The sequence below is a fragment of the Drosophila guanche genome, unplaced genomic scaffold (genome assembly GCF_900245975.1).
Source record: "Drosophila guanche unplaced genomic scaffold, DGUA_6, whole genome shotgun sequence".
Classification (NCBI taxonomy): Eukaryota; Metazoa; Arthropoda; class Insecta; order Diptera; family Drosophilidae; genus Drosophila; species Drosophila guanche.
This window is the reverse complement of record NW_022995769.1, coordinates 186,248-203,774: the sequence shown is the minus strand read 5'-3', so window position 1 is coordinate 203,774 and position 17,527 is coordinate 186,248. Positions and strand designations below refer to the sequence as shown.

At 40.6% G+C, this 17,527-nt stretch overlaps 1 protein-coding gene across 5 annotated transcripts; it reads left to right on the top strand.

Annotated features, from left to right (window-relative positions):
- Nucleotides 1–1,578: 1,578 nt before the first annotated feature.
- Nucleotides 1,579–17,395, top strand: LOC117591248 (rho GTPase-activating protein 20). 5 transcript variants are annotated; one of them, XM_034284428.1, is made up of 7 exons: nt 1,587–2,895; nt 5,066–5,267; nt 5,335–5,518; nt 9,629–9,691; nt 10,014–10,867; nt 14,556–14,961; nt 16,146–17,395. In XM_034284428.1, exons 1-7 carry the CDS (start codon nt 2,447–2,449, stop codon nt 16,601–16,603), a joined length of 2,616 nt encoding a protein of 871 aa, XP_034140319.1. In that variant the 5' UTR covers nt 1,587–2,446; the 3' UTR covers nt 16,604–17,395. The 5 variants fall into 5 exon arrangements, with proteins under 5 accessions (XP_034140318.1, XP_034140319.1, XP_034140321.1 ...); XM_034284427.1 differs by lacking the exon at nt 16,146–17,395 and having other exon boundaries at nt 1,579–2,895; nt 14,556–15,609; XM_034284429.1 differs by lacking the exon at nt 14,556–14,961 and having other exon boundaries at nt 1,610–2,895; nt 16,146–16,233.
- Nucleotides 17,396–17,527: the final 132 nt, after the last annotated feature.

The window sequence follows — 17,527 nt, the reverse complement described above, 5'->3', positions numbered from 1 at the left end:
CCCCTCTGTCTCATGCAGCGTGCGGCTCTGGGGGAGGGGACGTGATGTAGATGTACATACATATATGACAGATGTAAAATGTATTTAAACCGAGTAAGTCCACAGATGCTCAAAATTTTCTTGCCACAGAATCAGGGATGACTTTCCCATAAAAACGATACGAAATAAACTCGGTTTTTTTTTTAAGCCAGATTTTTAAACTCAGATCGAAAAAAAAACTGGCTAGCAAAATGTGCAATATATTTTGCTAGCAGCAGAGTGTGACCAGAGGTGAAAACCGCATTCCGTACGGTTACACTTCACAGACACCTTTTGTTTACCTTTTTGAACATGTGTGAAAATTGAACAAAAGGTTAATAAAACAATGAATGCAAAATGGATCCATGCAGAAGATTATTTTAGTGAGACTGGCGGCTCTTGAATGATCGGAGGCTGAGGACAATCAACGAAATAAGCGACGACAACTTTGATTAAACCCATATCTGCAGGAAAGAAACCCGGACGGTCGTTGTCTATACATTTGAGTATTATAAATCATATAAATATGTGTACATTTATGGAAACCCATGAAACCCCTTTGCACATTCCGCAGTTTGAAAATATGACAGAGAATTTGCATGTGGCTGGGAATAACATCTGCAGATTTCTTTGATTGGTGGAGCAGCAAGGCCGTGCCAAGAAATAATTGCGCCCTTCCTATTCTTCTTTGGATAGTTTCGAGCCCAGATTGTCACCATCGCCCCTTGGCACGACCACTAACCAAATGGTATACTATTGTATACTAATAGTATACTAAATACTATACCATTTGGTTAGTGGCACGACCCTGTGGAGCAGTACTTGGTCCCAAAAGGAGAACAACTTAAAACAGTTTGTTAACAGCCCAGCCGGGTCTGCGTCTTGACAAACTCAAGCAACTGGCGTTCAAATAAGTTAGACAAACTAAAAGTGCAAATAAATTCAATATAATCTCATTAATCTATAATAATTTCGTCTTTTTTGACGTTTATTTATCTTTCAGCTTCAGTGGCATTGTTGCCTCCATTTAATTGAGACTATACCACTAACCAACTAGTATAGTATAGTATAAAATGTATAGTATACTATTTGGTTAGTGACTATACTCTCTGTTTGCTAGGTACCCTCTCGGAAATTAAAACAGATCTTTATTTTTCGAGCTGCTAGCAACATACCATCGAATACCACACAAATACTACCACACAAATACTACCACACAAATACTATCGACACCACAAAATGCTATCGTCTGACTTTCTATATTATTTCGGCCTGTTTTCTTGTCGATCTGAGTACTGCCTGGCGTACAGCCGCTTCGGTTCCATATGAATATCATCCCTAATTTTGTTAGAGGCCCCATTTTTTCGATTTAAGTACTAGGCTTTAAAGGAAACACACTTATATGAATTGGTGAGAGGGAATTTGTTTGTATATTTCGGTGGGTCGGGCGGTATATTGGATTGTTAACGCGGTGGTCACACTGAAGGCTCAAGGTGAGTTTACTAATAAGATGATGCAGTCTCTACAATTTTTCTACTGTCTCGGTTTTCAGGGGGACAAGCGCTAGAGATAAATAGTAAACGTTTTACATTCTTCACTTTGTTTTAGCTGACAGACAACAAGTATTTTCGCTAAGTAATAAATCAGTACATTTTTCATGCGTGCATACTAATGTTCCTCGAAATAGACCAGAGAAGACACCACCTCAATAGCAAATACACCTTCAAATTCAGAAGAGTGAAAAAGAGCGCAGGAGTGAATAGCGTGTGGTCACACTGAAGTGGGTACGAGAAAGTCGAATACATTTTTAGAAATTTAATTGAAAACTAACAAAACAATTTAATATTAAATGAAGTTATTAAAATATGCTCAGTGATAAAATAGAATATGTGAGCGCCTATTAATGTTTATCCAAAGTTCTGAGTCGTTCACACCCAGGCTTAAGTGAAGCAGCAAAAACAGTGCATAAAGGAGTGGCAAGCGCGAAAAAAAAGGAATCAAGTTTCTAATCAAAGCAACTGATACTTCTGTGTGTTTGTGTACTATACAGCTTTCTAGATATCGTTCCACATATTAAAATTGTGTAAAAAATACATTTAATAATATTCAAACAACGCCCAAGGAGTAGCAGTAGCTACAACAACAATATTAAAATCAGTAACAAAGGCAAAAGAAGCTGCTTTTTGTTGATAAATGCCTGTATTAGCATTTTCGAGAGAGCTGCCCTTGTGGGAAAATCCTATTTTAACTAAAAAAACAACCATCATTCCAGCTAAGTGAATATGTTTTGTGCTAGCATAAAACCATAACATCTCATCAAAGCTGTGTGAAAAAAAAACCCACATTTTTCTTGTAAAACCTTCTCACGCATACGCGCACATATACACATACAGTAACAACCCACGGTTGTAACTTAGCACGACGAATCATGTCCAGCTGGGCTGAACGCGTTCACCGACGCGCCGCCGATCTTGGCAACGCGGTGACCTCTTGCGGCCATCCGGCTACTGCTCCCGCTTATCCTTATCGCCTGGAGAAAGTAAAATTCGGGGTATCCCTGGAGGAGGTTTGTAAACATAACAACAGCATTCCAGCCCCACTTCTCGTGCTCATATTGAAGCTCAATAAAGAGTCGCCGAACCGCCGTGACGTATTTAGGGCTCCCGGTCATCAGGGGGCCATGAAGAAGCTCATCCACTTCCTCCAGGCGGGTCGACTGGTCAATGTAGACAACTATTCGGTGTTTACCATTGCCAGTGTTTTAAAGAAATTTCTGCGCAAGATTCCAAATGGTATCTTTGGTCGCAGCGGAGAGATTGAGCTCTTTACCATCAACGAGTTGCACAGTGAAGCCGAGCAGACGGAACGTTTACACAGGTGAGTGATGCACTAACACAAGCGTACATACAATTAATTGTATTGGTAGTGTAACTAGCTTGCGATAAACTTGCTGAACCGGATCTTGATTTGGCTGTAGCTTCGAGAATCTCCAGGGGGAGTTAATTTACGGGAAAGCTTGCCATCATTAGCTTTTGTTGTTGTTTAGCACTTGCTGAGACATTTGTGTGCATTTTCACCAATTTGCACTTAAATGTTAAGAGTGAACAGTTGGCACGCCCTTTAATGATTGCTTAGCTCATATATTTAAATATGTTTGTATATATAGAGAAGTTTTAACAGGGTTATCCTTATCTTATGGCAATATAGTTGATGTGTTTTGTATTTATTTATGCCCATATACAAAATAATGCTCCTTAAAGCTGTTTCACAGATTAAATATTATGTTGTTCGTGAAACTGATTTTAGTTAAAATACCATTAATTTTAGGCAGTCTTGTATTACTCCTAACACTGTAAGTGTTTCATCTTCACTTCGGAGCCTTTGGTTTTCTTTTTATACCCGGTACTCGAAGGGTAAATAGGGTGTATTGTATTTGTGGTCGGAGCAATGTCCGTAACGCACAGATATATAGGTAGAGCCACGTCTGTCCGTCCGTACTGAGTACTGAGTAGTACTGAGTGCCGGGTATAAAAGTTGTGACGCGTAAGAAGCGCCTCACACGTCCCTTCTCGTTCTTGTTTATGTTTGATCATGAAAAAATTAAACTGTATAATTCGAAAAAATCATAAGGTTACATAAATAAGTAAATATAACTGTATGTACATACACACCTTTACATATAAGTTCATACATGAATGACTGAGGACCGGTATAAAAGTTGTGACGCGTTCGAAACGTCTCACAATCTATCCAACTGAATTGGAGCATAAAGCGTGTGCAAACACTGCACGCACGCTCAATTACTGCTATACGAAGAATGTTGCGTCTGTTGCAATATGCTATTGTTTTTTCTGGCTGCAAGTAAGTTTCGGGTGCAAAGTGAATGGCAGAAGTTTAAGACTACTGGGAGATTATCTTAAGAAATAGTATTAAAAGTTAAGACACTGCAAGCTCTTCTTTTTCAAGCCGGAGGTCTAGACCCGCATGACGGGGATAAAAAAGAGGCTGATCTCTCTGAATGCCTTACTGTACGAAGTACAGAAGTACGACTTGCGTTTGTGTGTTTGGCTTTATCTATCTAGTATACCTAGACAATGCATTAAATCCTAGATTATTTTCACCTAACCGTGGTCTCAGCAGAAGTTCTGAAACGTGAAGTGTACGTTTGGCAACCTAATTTACTTTTATACTTTATCGCCCAAACTTTTTATACCCGGTACCCGAACAGTATTATAGGGTATATTATATTCCTGCTCGAAAGTGGATGGATGTAACGCAGAGAAGGAAACGTTTCCATACAAAATGTGTATTTTGATCAGCATCAATAGCCGAGACGATCTGGCCATGTCTGTCTGTCCTTCCTTCTGTCTGTCCCTATGAGCGCCTAGTACTCAGAGACCAAAGGAGATAGGGCAACAAAGTTTTGAATCCAGACTTCTGTATGCTCATCCTGTTAAAGGTGTTCAAAATATCGCTCCACCCCCTTCCGTTGTATAAAAGAAAACTGAAAATGACATTATTATAGCCAGAATGAAGAAATTCATTTGCAGTGGCCAAACTCCACCTTTATAGCAGCTATCTATTTATTTTTTACATTTTACATTTGTTCTGCATTACATACATACATACATTACATCTGTCATTTAAATCTACATTACTTCTCACACCAACACGCTCTATTAGCTAGCCTACTCCCCTAGAGCCGCACACTGCAGGAAGCAGACTGTGGAATGAGATAACTTTCAAAAAATAATCAAAGCTGCTGGACGGGTTGGGGGTGGCCACTGCAAATTAAATAAATGCAAAAGGCGGCGGGACGAAATTTTGAAATACACTAGTAACAGTATCTGAGATCCAGGCTCTCAACAGACGGACAGACAGACATGGCTTTATCGACTCGTCTAAGGCTGAGGCTTGAGGCTGAACAGAATATATGTAGTTTATGGGGTCGGGAACATTTTCTTCTGTGCGTTATGTACATACATCAACCTTCGAGCAGGAATATTTATATTTAAGACATTTAAAATATCTTAAAACATTCTTTCAGACTCTTCAGTTCTCTGCCAAAATACACACAACATCTTTTGGTTTTACTGTTTGGCACATTCCGAGTCATAGCAAGCAATGCGGCACATGCATCCACTGGAATGACCAGCGAGGCTCTAGGCGTCTCAGTGGCTCCCAGTTTTTTTCAGTCCTGTGTCAGCGACGGCAAGACAGCCCGTATGGAGGATGTCCTCAAGTTCAAGGTAAGCTCGTTGTAATCAGAACCACTCCAAAAAGGAAAAGTATATAAACTCTTGAATTACGCTTTAGGTTGCCACAAAGATCATGCAAAATATAATAGATAAATTTGCCACGCACGATATATTTGGCCGAGAAAACTATGAATATTATGCTCGCGTGACGGGACGCATTCTAAAAGTGCAGGATGAGTGGATATGCAGCTTTCAGTACCCTCCCCCGCCTCGTGGAAAGTTGGCACAACAAAAATACGCATGTGAGTTTTGCATCGGGAGTAGGTTAAGGTATGAATTAAGTAAGTAAAAAAATGGTAAGGGTAAGTAAAAAAGGGATAGCTTCGAAGGTTTAAATGTTTATCAAATGAAGGAAAGCATATCCCATAGTGTGTGGTAATTTATAAAACTAATCGACAAAATCGAACTTTTTTTTCTCAAGAACCCATAAAGAACCCAGCATATTTTTATACCCGGTACTCGAAGAGTAAATAGGGTATATTGTATTTGTGGGGAAATTGAATGTATGTAGCGCAGAGAAGGAAACGTTTCTGACCCCATTAAGTATATACATTCTTGATCAGCATCAATGGCCGAGTCTATACAGCCATGTCTGTGTGCCTGTCCTTATGAGCGCCTAGTATTCAGAGACCATAAGAGATAGAGTTTTGCATCCAGATGACTGTATGCTCACATAGTTACAAGTATATGTCAAAAACGAGAAGGGACGTGCGAGAAGCTTCTTACGCGTCACAACTTTTATACCCGACATTCAGTACTACATCTGCACATTAGCGGTGTTTTTTCAAATTTTAAATTTTTTCTTCATCGGATCCCGATTTGGTGATCTGATAGATATGGTCATTCCCTACGGAATGGCGTTTTCTTTTATCTTGGGAGGTTTTCACCCTTATGCGGGGGCGGAAGGGGCCGGTGCTCATTTTTGAAATACACTTGTAACAGGGTGAGCATACAGAAGTCTGGATGCAAAATATGGTGGCTCTAGCTTTTATGGTCTCTGATATCCAGGCGCTTAGCAAGACGGACGGACAGACGTAGAGAGCTCGCCGTTAGCTCGCCGCCCTTCCCTAGACCCACACACTGCGGACTCGCGGCAGAGACAGAGGCAGCGCCCGCACACAAAAACAAAAAACCAGAAGGGACGTGTGAGACGCTTCACTCAGTACTACATTTGCACCTTAGCGGTGTTTTGTCAAATTTTCAATTTTTTCTTGAACTGTCATCTACATCTACAACACTTCTCACTCCAACACGCTCCTTTAGCTCGCCGACCTTCCCTAGACCCACAGCGCCTGCGCTCAAAAAACAAATATAAGCTGCGGGACGGGGTGGGTTAAAAGTCGACAGAGGCAGAGGGACGGCAGATAATAATGATCCAATCGGATCCCAATTTGGTGATCTGATAGATATGGTCATTCCCTACGGAATGGCGTTCTTATACCCGGTACTCGAAGAGTAAATAGGGTATATTGTATTTGTGGGGAATAACGGTTGTATGTAACGCACAGAAGGAAGCGTTTCCGACCCCATAAAGGATATATATTCATGATCAGCGATAGAGCCATGTTTGTTTGTCCGTCTGTCCGTCCGTCTGTCCGTCCGTCCGTCTGTTCGTCCGTCTGTCCGTCCGTCCGTCTTGTTTGTCAGCTAGTTCTCAGAGACTATAAGAGCTGGAGCCACCAAATGTTGCATCCAGACTGCTATATGCTCACACTGTTACCAGTGTATTTAAAAAAATCAGCCACGCCCCCTTCCGCCCCCCCCAAAGGGCGAAAACCTCCCAAATCAGCTTTTGTTCTTTTCACATTCTCTCATTGCTTCACACTCTGCTTCTGCTTCACTCGGCCCCTGCCTCTGCCGTCCCTCTGCCTCTGCCTCTGCCAACTTTTGACCCACCCCGTCCCGCAGCTTATATTTGTTTTTTTTGTGTGCGGGCGCTGCCTCTACCTCTGCCGCGAGTCTGCAGTGTGTGGGTCTAGGGAAGGGGGGCGAGCTAAAGGAGCGTGTTGGTGTGAGAAGTGTTGTAGATGTAGATGAAAGTTGAAGAAAAAATTTAAAATTTGACAAAACACAGGTAAGGTGCAGATGTAGTACTGAGTGCCGGGTATAAAAGCTGTGACGCGTAAAAAGCGTCTCACACGTCCCTTCTCGTTAGTTTTCTTTTATCTTCAAAACTGTAGGTTTGGGAGGTTTTCGCCCTTTTGCGGAGGCGGAAGGGGCGGGGCTAATTTTTTAAATACAATGGTTTCAGTGTGAGCATACAGCAGTCCGGATTTGTGTGCAGTCCGCAGTCCTGCCAAAATTTGGTGGCTCTAGCTCTTATAGTCTCTGAGAACTAGCCGAAAAACAAGACGGACAGACAGACATGGCTCTACCGACTCGGCTATTGATGCTGATCAAGAATATATATACTTTATGGGGTCGGAAACGCTTCCTTCTGTGCGTTACATACAACCGTTGTTCACACAAATACAATATACCCTATCTACTCTTCGAGTACCGGGTATAAAAAAGTTCTGCCATAGAAAAAACCTTAATTCATTAAAAAAATATAATTCCCGAAATCGATCAGAAAAAGTCGGTTTGGTTCCTTGAGGAAACAAAAAGTTCGATTTTGTCGAGTAGTGTAAGTGATGTAGACGTGGATAACATACATGAATACATACATACATACAAATTTAGCAAAAAGATGTACAATTCGACTAAAATTCGGGGCCATTCAGTGGCGAGCATTTGTGGATACATCGTTACCACTTTTCAGTTTAAACGCCTGTAAATCTGTAAAACTGATACAATTCTTCTGATTATTTTTTTAATAGCTTCTTAAGTTATTTGGCAATAAAACAAAACAATAGTTCAAACTAAACGAGAAGGGGCGTGTGAGACGCTTCTTACGCGTCACAACTTTTATACCCGGCACTCAGGACTACATCTGCACCTTAGCGGTTATTTGTCAAATTTTAAATTTTTTCTTCATCTCATCTACATCTACAACACTTCTCACACCAACACGCTCCGTTAGCTCACCGCCCTTTTCTAGACCCACACACTGCAGACTCGAGGCAGAGGCAGAGGCAGCGACCGCACACAAAAAAAATCAAATATAAGCTGCGGGACGGGGTGGGTTAAAAGTCGGCAGAGGCATGGGCACAGGGACGGCAAAGGCATGGGCCGAGTGAAGCAGAAGCAGAGTGTAAATCAGAGAATGTGAAAATAACAACAAAAGCTGCGGGACAGGGGGGGTTTATCCACTGGAAATTAATTTCTCCATTGTGGCTATAATAATAATTACCAATTTGGTAATCTGATAGATATGGCCATTTCCTACGGAATGGCGTTTTTAGTTTTCTTTTATCTTCAAAACTGTAGATTTGGGAGGTTTTCGCCCTTTTGGCTTGTCTCATTTTTAAAATACACTGGTTTCAGTGTGAGCATACAGCAGTCCGGAGCCAAAATTTGGTGGCCTAGCTCTTATAGTTTTTGAGAACTAGCCGACAAACAAGACGGACAGTCGGACAGACAGAAATGGCTCTATCGACTCGGCTATTGACGCTGATCAAGTATATATATACTTTATGGGGTCAGAAACGCTTCCTTCTGTGCGTTACATACAACCGTTATTCCCCACAAATACAATATACCCTATTTACTCTTCGAGTACCAGGGTAAAAATATCGGCTTCATTAAAAATTTTAATTTTTTGTTAAAAAAGTCAATGTATTCCCTTTTGCACGTTGCCAATTTTTTTAATTCATACATTTTTAAAAATGTTTTGTGCCAAGGCCCTTACAATTTATCACATTCAAAATATGCTTCCCTTTGGTGCGGATTCATACCTTTGCATTCGTTTTTTAAGAAAATCACGTAGATTAGATGAAAACTCTCATTGTTGTGACAATTAATCACGATTTCAGGCAAATTTTTTGGGTTGCCGTTCTGCAGGCAAGTGATATCCAGAATGGGGTTAGCACAATTAAAATCTTCAAAATTTAAAATTTGCCAAATTGGTCTCCAAAAGGCTAATCTAATATTATTTATTCATCATTCCATTGATTTTAGCTAATGGGTTACCATTTGCTCCAAGTGAAGCAGCTCCACACAACCAGCCTTCTCCTGCATGTTGCGTCGATTCCTTGTGACCTTGTGACGAGTGAGAACGTCTCACACGTCCCTTCTCGTTAAAATAAATTTTCATATTGATAATTCTTGAGTCTATTCCAATGATTGGGAGTGTTTTAACGTACATAGTATATACTGACTAGGTACCGGATATAACAGTAGTGGCGCGTTTAAACGCTGTTCACAATTTTCCTTCTAGTTTGTTAACAAGTCATTGTCGCTTTCTTCGACAGTACAACACTCTCTTGAGGCGGAGAAGACATGGCTGCAATGCCAGTGCGAGCGTTGGGGCTTACGTGAGTACCTCATAATTAATATACACATATGTGTATAGATATATATATTTTACTTTTTCTTTGTTTCTGGAATACTCTCCTTCCCCTTACACAACTGGCTCAAGATTTATATACTACATGTACTGTCCTCTTTAACTCCTCTGTATGGTGTTAAGCTCAACTGGGGTACCAAGAGCTTTTGGGTTTTATCTCGTCGCTAAAACCCTACATCCCGCACGCCCATTTGTTACGCTTAATGCATGCATATTAGTTAGTCCCTCACTCCAAACCGAAAATGAATCATCAATCCATCTGCTAACAACTTATAATGCTGACCATTTAGTGGCCCAGGAGGAGTCCCGTTCGACACCCGCTCTGCTAACCAGCTCCAGTTCGGCCCTGGAGAACAGCGTCCTTTCTCTGGGCGTCTCCCCAGAGCACTCGTTCATCGAGAGCTGCGCCCGTCTCTCCGTTTCGTTGGAGGGACCCGGAATCTTTGCAATGACCTCGTCTCCTCTGCCAACCAAACGCCAGGACCATGGCAACGGTAATCGAAATACCAACGGCAATGCCACAGACTATGATGACTATGCCGACGATGACGAGGACAATGATGAATTGAACGGGGCTCACGAATTTCCCGCCGAACTGGAACTGAGCTGCATTGAAAGAGCTCCTCCAATGAAAGAGCTGCGGGCCATCTATCGCCAAAAGCATCGCCAGGCCACAAAAAACTACCATCAACAGCTGCAAGACGATGAGGACGACGATGACGAGGATGATGACGAGATGGCCGTTGTAAAACGTCGCTATCGACAGAACAAGAAAAAGCCGGCGCCAAGCAGCAGCAGTAGCCACTACCAAAGACGCCTCCGCACCGGAACTAAGAGCCTCGACGGCAGCTACGAGCGACGCACCGCTGGATGCTCCTTGAATGCTGCTGTACCCGAAGCCTCTGCCATTTCCGGGGGAATTTCAACGCCGCCCAAGCTCAAACAACGTACTTGCAGCCGCTGTAATCGCGGAATACGCCACAGCAGCTCCTGCAGCTCAAACTCAGCCGGACCAGCCAGCTCAAGTGCAGAAGCAGCGTCGGGCACCGCATGCGACGGGGGAAACAACGGCATGACCATGGATGAACTAAGGGCCGTCAACCGCTATGCAGAGAGCACTAAGAGCCTCTCGTATCTGCCACAGGTGAGGGACGAGTTCTTTCTGGGATCAAGGATTTCGGTTTAAGATCCCCCTTGATCCGCTTTGACCTTTTAATATTCCTATTCCTAACCTTATAAAATTACTGCTCGAATATCAGTTTGTTTTTCCTTTCGCAGGAAGAATAATAATCAGAATAATCAATAATTTAGTTAAAAAGCTTTTCATTATTCTTCTAGTTTTTTAGTTTTTATTTCTTCTTTTTGCCACATTTGTGCTTTATTTTATAATTTTTAATGTAATGATATACAACTTTACAAAGTTACAAACTTTACTTACAAACTTTATACACTGACACTCTACGTATGACATTTTCTTTGCATCAATTCATACTCTAAACTCAATATCTACTAAATAATTTTTTCTTTTAACTGAATCGCTTTCAATCTGGTCACAAATGTTGACTATTTTCCTATTCCAGTTTTAGTAAAGTTATTATAACCTAGATCATACATTACACAATAACAAATAAATTAAACCACCAAAAAACCATTATTAATTACTTAAGTCATATGAAGTGCATTTAAAGCTTTAAACATGTAGAACAAACACCCCTGAGCATGTTTGGTTTTGTTACAAAAACTCTGGATCCACATATATTAAGAAAATGAACGTATCTGAAGTTATTTTACACTACTTGACAAATCGCACCTTTTTTTCCGCTTCGAACCAAACCGACTTTTTCATACAACATTTTTTTAAGAATTTCTAAAATCACGTATTTTTTAAGGTTTTTTAGAGATAGCGCTTTTTCACATAACTTCAGCAAACTTAGCCATGCTATAAAGCTGATAAATGCATCTATAATGCATACCCAATCACTATGTGGTTTTAGATTACCGTTTGAAAAATATTAAGCTTTGAAATTCAAAAATGTTTATTTTTATACCCGGTACTCGAAGAGTAAATAGGGTATATTGTATTTGTGGGGAATAATGGTTGTATGTAATGCACAGAAGGAAACGCTTCCGACCCCATAAAGTATATATGTTCTTGATCAGCATCAATAGCCGAGTCTTTGTCTGTCTGTCTGTCTGTCCGTCTGTCCGTCCGTCCGTCTTGTTGAGCGCCTGGATCTCAGAGACCATAACTGTTACAAGTGTATTTAAAAAATGAGCCCCGCCCTTCACCCCCTGCAAAAGGGCGAAAACCTCCCAAATGTAAAATTTTAAAGATAAAAGAAAACTAACAAGAAGGGACGTGTGAGACGCTTCTTACGCGTCACAACGTTTATACCCGGCACCCAGGACTACATCTAGATGTAGAAGACATCGCCAACCACTAGATATCGTTCACATTACAGAACACGTAGTAAAAAGCCTACTAAATAAAATGCATCAAACAAATTGGATCAGGTAATCGTATCTTCCAATTTATGAGATATTTAAAACAGCAATAAAATTGGTACTTCCCTGCACATTCTGTGCAATAATGACCGCTAGGTTTCACAGCAGATTTTTCGAAAGTGGCGCCATCTATGAAAATTTCTGGTACGCAACTTTGATGGTCACTCTTTTTATAATACAGAGCGTTAAAAACCGAGTCTTGGTTTTAACTTTTAAAAATTAGCTTTTGGCCATTCCGTAGGGAATGACCATATCTATCAGATCCCCAAATTGGGATCCGATTGGATCATTATTATAGCCACAATGAAGGAATTAATTTGCAGTGGCTAAATCCACCCCGTCCCGCAGCTTGTTTTTTTCACATTCTCTCATTTACACTCTGCTTCGGCCTCTGCCTCTGCCGCGAGTCTGCAGTGTGTGGGTCTACGGAAGGGGGGCGAGCTAAAGTAGCGGGTTGGTGTGAGAAGTGTGGTAGATGTATATGACAGATGAAGAAAAAATTTAAACTTGCCGGGTATAAAAGTTGTGACGCGTAAGAAGCGTCTCACACGTCCCTTCTCGATATGAGGTATTTTTAACGAAATTTTGACTTTAAATACTCAGGAAAAGTCGAAAAAAATCCTGTGTCCACTATTTGTTTGGGTACGGATTCATTAATACGAAGTCGCTTATGGTATTGCTCATCAAATTCTATGAAGAGACGGATGAGCCAAAATTGGTCAACCAACCCGACTGCTTATAGCTATACTGAAAAAAAAACTTAAAATTTAAAAAATCCAATTAATCAATCATGTATGTATGTAACGCACAGCAGGATGCGTTTCCGACCCTATATTCTTGATCAGCATCAATAGACGAATCGATAGAGCCATGTCTGTTTGTCCGTCCGTCTGTCCATCCGTCTTGTTGAGCGCCTGGATCTCAGAGACCATAAAAGCTAGAGCCACAAAATTTTGCATCCAGACTGCTGTATGCTCACACTGTTACAAGTGTATTTAAAAAATGAGCCACGCCCCCTTCCGCCCCCGCAAAAGGGCAAAAACCTCCCAAATCTACAATTTTGAAGATAAAAGAAAACTAAAACATTCCGTAGGGAATGGCCATATCTATCAGATCACCAAATTGGGATCCGATTGGATCAATATTATAGCCAGAATGAAGAAATTAATTTGCAGTGGCTAAATTCACCCCGTCCCGCTGCTTGTTTTTTCACGTTCTCTCATTTACACTCTGCTTCGGCCTCTGCCTCTGCCGCGAGTCTGCAGTGTGTGGGTCTACGGAAGTGCGGCGAGCTAACGGAGCGTGTTGGCGTGAGTAGTGTTGTAGATGTATATGACAGATGAAGAACAAATTTAAAATTTGACAAAACACCGCTAAGGTGCAGATGTAGTACTGAGGCCGGGTATAAAAGTTGTGACGCGTAAGAAGCGTCTCACACGTCCCTTCTCGTTTTTCTTTGTGTGCTGGCGCTGCCTCTGCCTCTGCCGCGAGTCTGCAGTGTGTGGGTCTATGAAAGGGGGGCGAACTAAAGGAGCGTGTTTGTGTGAGTAGTGTTGTAGATGTATATGACAGATGAAGAAAAAATGTTAAATTTGACAAAACACCGCTAAGGTGCAGATGTAGTACTGAGTGCCGGGTATAAAAGTTGTGACGCGTAAGAAGCGTCTCTCATTTTTTAAGCAATGTGAAACATGCCGGTAGAATATTAAAAAAATATTTAACATATTGTTGATTAGAAAATTTAGAAATATAGAAAAACAGGTGCAATTAACGAAAAGTGCAAAATTTAGTACATTTGAGTTGTTTTGGCTTGTCATTTTTCGCTCCGTTAAACCTTGTCATTTCTTCTTGTTTTCATTGCCTATTTGCTAAGAATACAGTTATTAATACACGAAAACAAATTGGTGTGCTTTCCTGTATCCGTTTATAAGTTATGGGCGACGAAAGTCAGTTATTGTGAATATGTACTCATTATTGCTCCCCACTGTATGTATGTATTTACTTTTTTTTCCACAAATATATTGATTATCTTGCACTTATTTCCACTGCGTTAATTCTGCTATATGTTTTTTGAATTGTACATATGTATGTACATTTTAAATATTATAAGTTTTTTGTTCCAATTAAATTTTTATTTTTATTAACGTTTTGTTTTTTAATTTATTTATAGTAAGTGAAAAAATGAACTCAGATAGTTAGAACAAAACATTATTAATTGCCAACAACTCTAACATGATAATTTTGAATCCCTCACGCCTTTCCCCGCAACTAAAACAAATGAAAACCGAATCGAAAAAAATGTGTGAAAACCCGAATCAAAATGTTAGGTCCATGAACGCCAAACCGCTAGAATGCGCACTCGCTCAGAGTGGTTCCTAGGTCCTCGGGATGCGGTTGTCTCACTTCAGATGCCAGCGGACACGTGCAGCGACTGCTGCCTTGCCGCTGTTTCTGGTTACTTAGGTGGCGGCAGCACGCGGGACATACGCCAGGCCTATGCGGAAGGGGACCAGAACAAGTCGACCTTGCTCTACGACTTATATCATAGGCAGCATGAACCCCGACAGGAACAACGCTGGAGCGACATGATGGACACCGAAGATAGCTATAGCCATCAAAAAGAGCAGCAGCGGCTTCAACAGATACATTCCAAAGGCCTTCTGAGGCCCCCTCAACAGCATCCGCATCCTCAACAGCAACAGCCGCGTCGACTGCTAGTTGATGTCAATTCGGGTAGTTATATCACTGGACTCACCAACACTAACAGCAGCGACCACTTGGCGGTGCCCAGACACTCCTTCTCTATACACGAACAGCTCAACCACTCTTACTACCATTCGTCACAATTCTTGGCCAGCAGCACCATCAAGCAGCCTGCCACCGCTGCTGTTGTTGTTGTGGCTGAGGAGGATAGCGAGTGCGATTTGATAGATGGGGGGCGGCTTCACACACTCCAGGCCCATGAACTGCAGCATCACAAGGAGCCGAGTCAGCCGCTGCCACTATTGCACCACTCCACGCCCAAGACTATACCACGACAACCGCGAATGATCAGCAACGGCTCCTCGCTGTATCGTTCGTTTCAGGTGGCCTCCTCCACAATACCCCTCTACCGGCGTAGTGTTAGTGGCCTCAGCAACAACAACAACAACAGCAACAACACCAGCAGTAACAACTTTGCCAATGTCATTTTCAATGTTTTAGATTTTTTGTTTTAAAAATGAAGACATAAGGAGAAAAACAAATGAAATGTCTTAAGTTTTGTAACTACCAGTTGCATTCATTTGAAGATAATGAGCTATGCTTATCACCACACTAATGCTACATGTTCATCACACATATCTACATACCTATCTTCATATATATAAACCATACAGAAACATTAATTTTGTTTTGCGTTAGTTAAAAAAAAATGTATATGCTCTATTCGAATGGAAGGCGAAAAGTTTTCCTTGCAAACAAATTGGAATAACATTTGCAGCCTTATTATTTAATTTTTAATTTAATTTAGTCATTTAATGCTTCATTTATTTGTAATTGCTTAAGGACTTTGTCTGTATATTTGCTTTGTGTTATAATAAATTAAATTATTCGATTATACCGTATATATCATACATAAAGATATACATTTAATGTATTTTGTATGGTTTTATAAATTGTTTTAGTGTACTAACAAAGTTTTGTGTCGCTTGCTGTCCGATTTTTTTTTTATTAATATTTTTTTCTGTGTTGCTTTTGGATCGCCACAAACATAACCACCAATCATGGCTAACAAATTCAATCATTTCGACGGCACGAACCATTGCAATCGCCAAAGGACCAAGCAAAAATGCTTTTGTTTTCTGTCGCTGAAACAATCGATACTGATCCAAAATATTATTTTTCTCTCTTCTCTGTCCCTGGCTTAACACGATCAGTTGGCAACATCTGTTTGAGTAACAGCGCCGAGTCCATACAGTATGCCTCCCGTCGGTCACATGCCACCAACGTTAATTCCAGTCTTGGCGGTCAGCACAATCTCACACGGCGTCTGCTCATTAATGTACCACGCCAATACCGATCCTCGCTGCGGCGAAACAAGGAAAAGCAAATTGGCGGCTATAGTCAGAGCAACAGTAGCAATAGCCTGGGCAGTGATAAGTTGACCGGAGCCGGAGCTCGTCCAGGAATATCAGGCAGTGTCAATCAAGCACTGAACAGGCCGCCGCTACTGATTGTAGGCCTTTTGCAGGCCGCCGAGCAGCCATCGTCGGTGCACAATTCAATGGCAGAGTGTGACGGCAGTGATGGAAACCGCTTCAGGATGGACACACTCGAGCACCAGCTGGCTGTCGAGGGTAGCACTACACTAAGTTTCAAACCACCTCGGCTGTAACGGGAACATATACATGATAAGAATCAAGACGCTAAGGCACCTCATATTTTCAACTGCGTCAACTAGGCTTAGGTCTAAAGATTTTATATTGACACTTAATTAGAAAATACAAATTTTTGTTATATATGTTTGTATGTATGTATACTTCCACGATAAACATATGTATATGTACAGGCATTCATGTTGTAAATAGATAATTATAATGATACATTTATATTTATGTATTCTATATGCAAGAAAAGGCTGATTTTTTTTAGTTAAGCAACCCATCAAACGTGGAAGTAAAACCAATATATATAGATGAAACTAACAATGCATTGTACAAAATTTCCAAATTTTAGTTGGTAAATCTGTTGATTCGTTTTTGATATTTTGGTATTACCAAAAAAATGCACTGAAACATTTTCAGGGTAAAACAAACGAACACTTCTTACCTGATCGCATACCGAAACAACGATGCATAAAGAAGACATTCTTTATTCTAACTATTCGTATATATCATCTGAACAATCTAGCCAATCGATTTCGTAAATTACTCGTCTAAGCTCTTAAAATCGAATTAAATCAATTGCAGTAGTTTAAATTTAATCAAAGCCGCCTAATTCACAGAATTACACTCATTTTTTAATTGAAAGAGCAAAACAAACCAATTGAATATATATTTTACCTTTATCATAATTATATTCATAGCAACATGTGTTAGCATTTAATCTAAGCGATTTCATATTATATTTCCAACTCCTTAATGAGAAAAATGTGTAGTGCTAATACTTTAATTATACCCGGTTATATTATTATACTCGAAGAGTAAATAGGGTATATTGTATTTGTGGGGAAAAGTGAATGTATGTAACGCATAGAAGGATACGTTTCCGACCCCATAAATTATATATATTCTTGATCAGCATCAATGGCTGATTCGAT

Bases quoted from the DNA above. Each gene is read 5' to 3' on its own strand.
- LOC117591248 (XM_034284427.1), top strand. From the start codon at position 2,447: ATGTCCAGCTGGGCTGAACGCGTTCACCGACGCGCCGCCGATCTTGGC. The intron at 9,692-10,013 runs GTGAGTACCTCA...CTGACCATTTAG, and splicing joins GTGCGAGCGTTGGGGCTTAC to TGGCCCAGGAGGAGTCCCGT. The intron at 10,868-14,555 runs GTGAGGGACGAG...TCAAAATGTTAG, and splicing joins GCCTCTCGTATCTGCCACAG to GTCCATGAACGCCAAACCGC.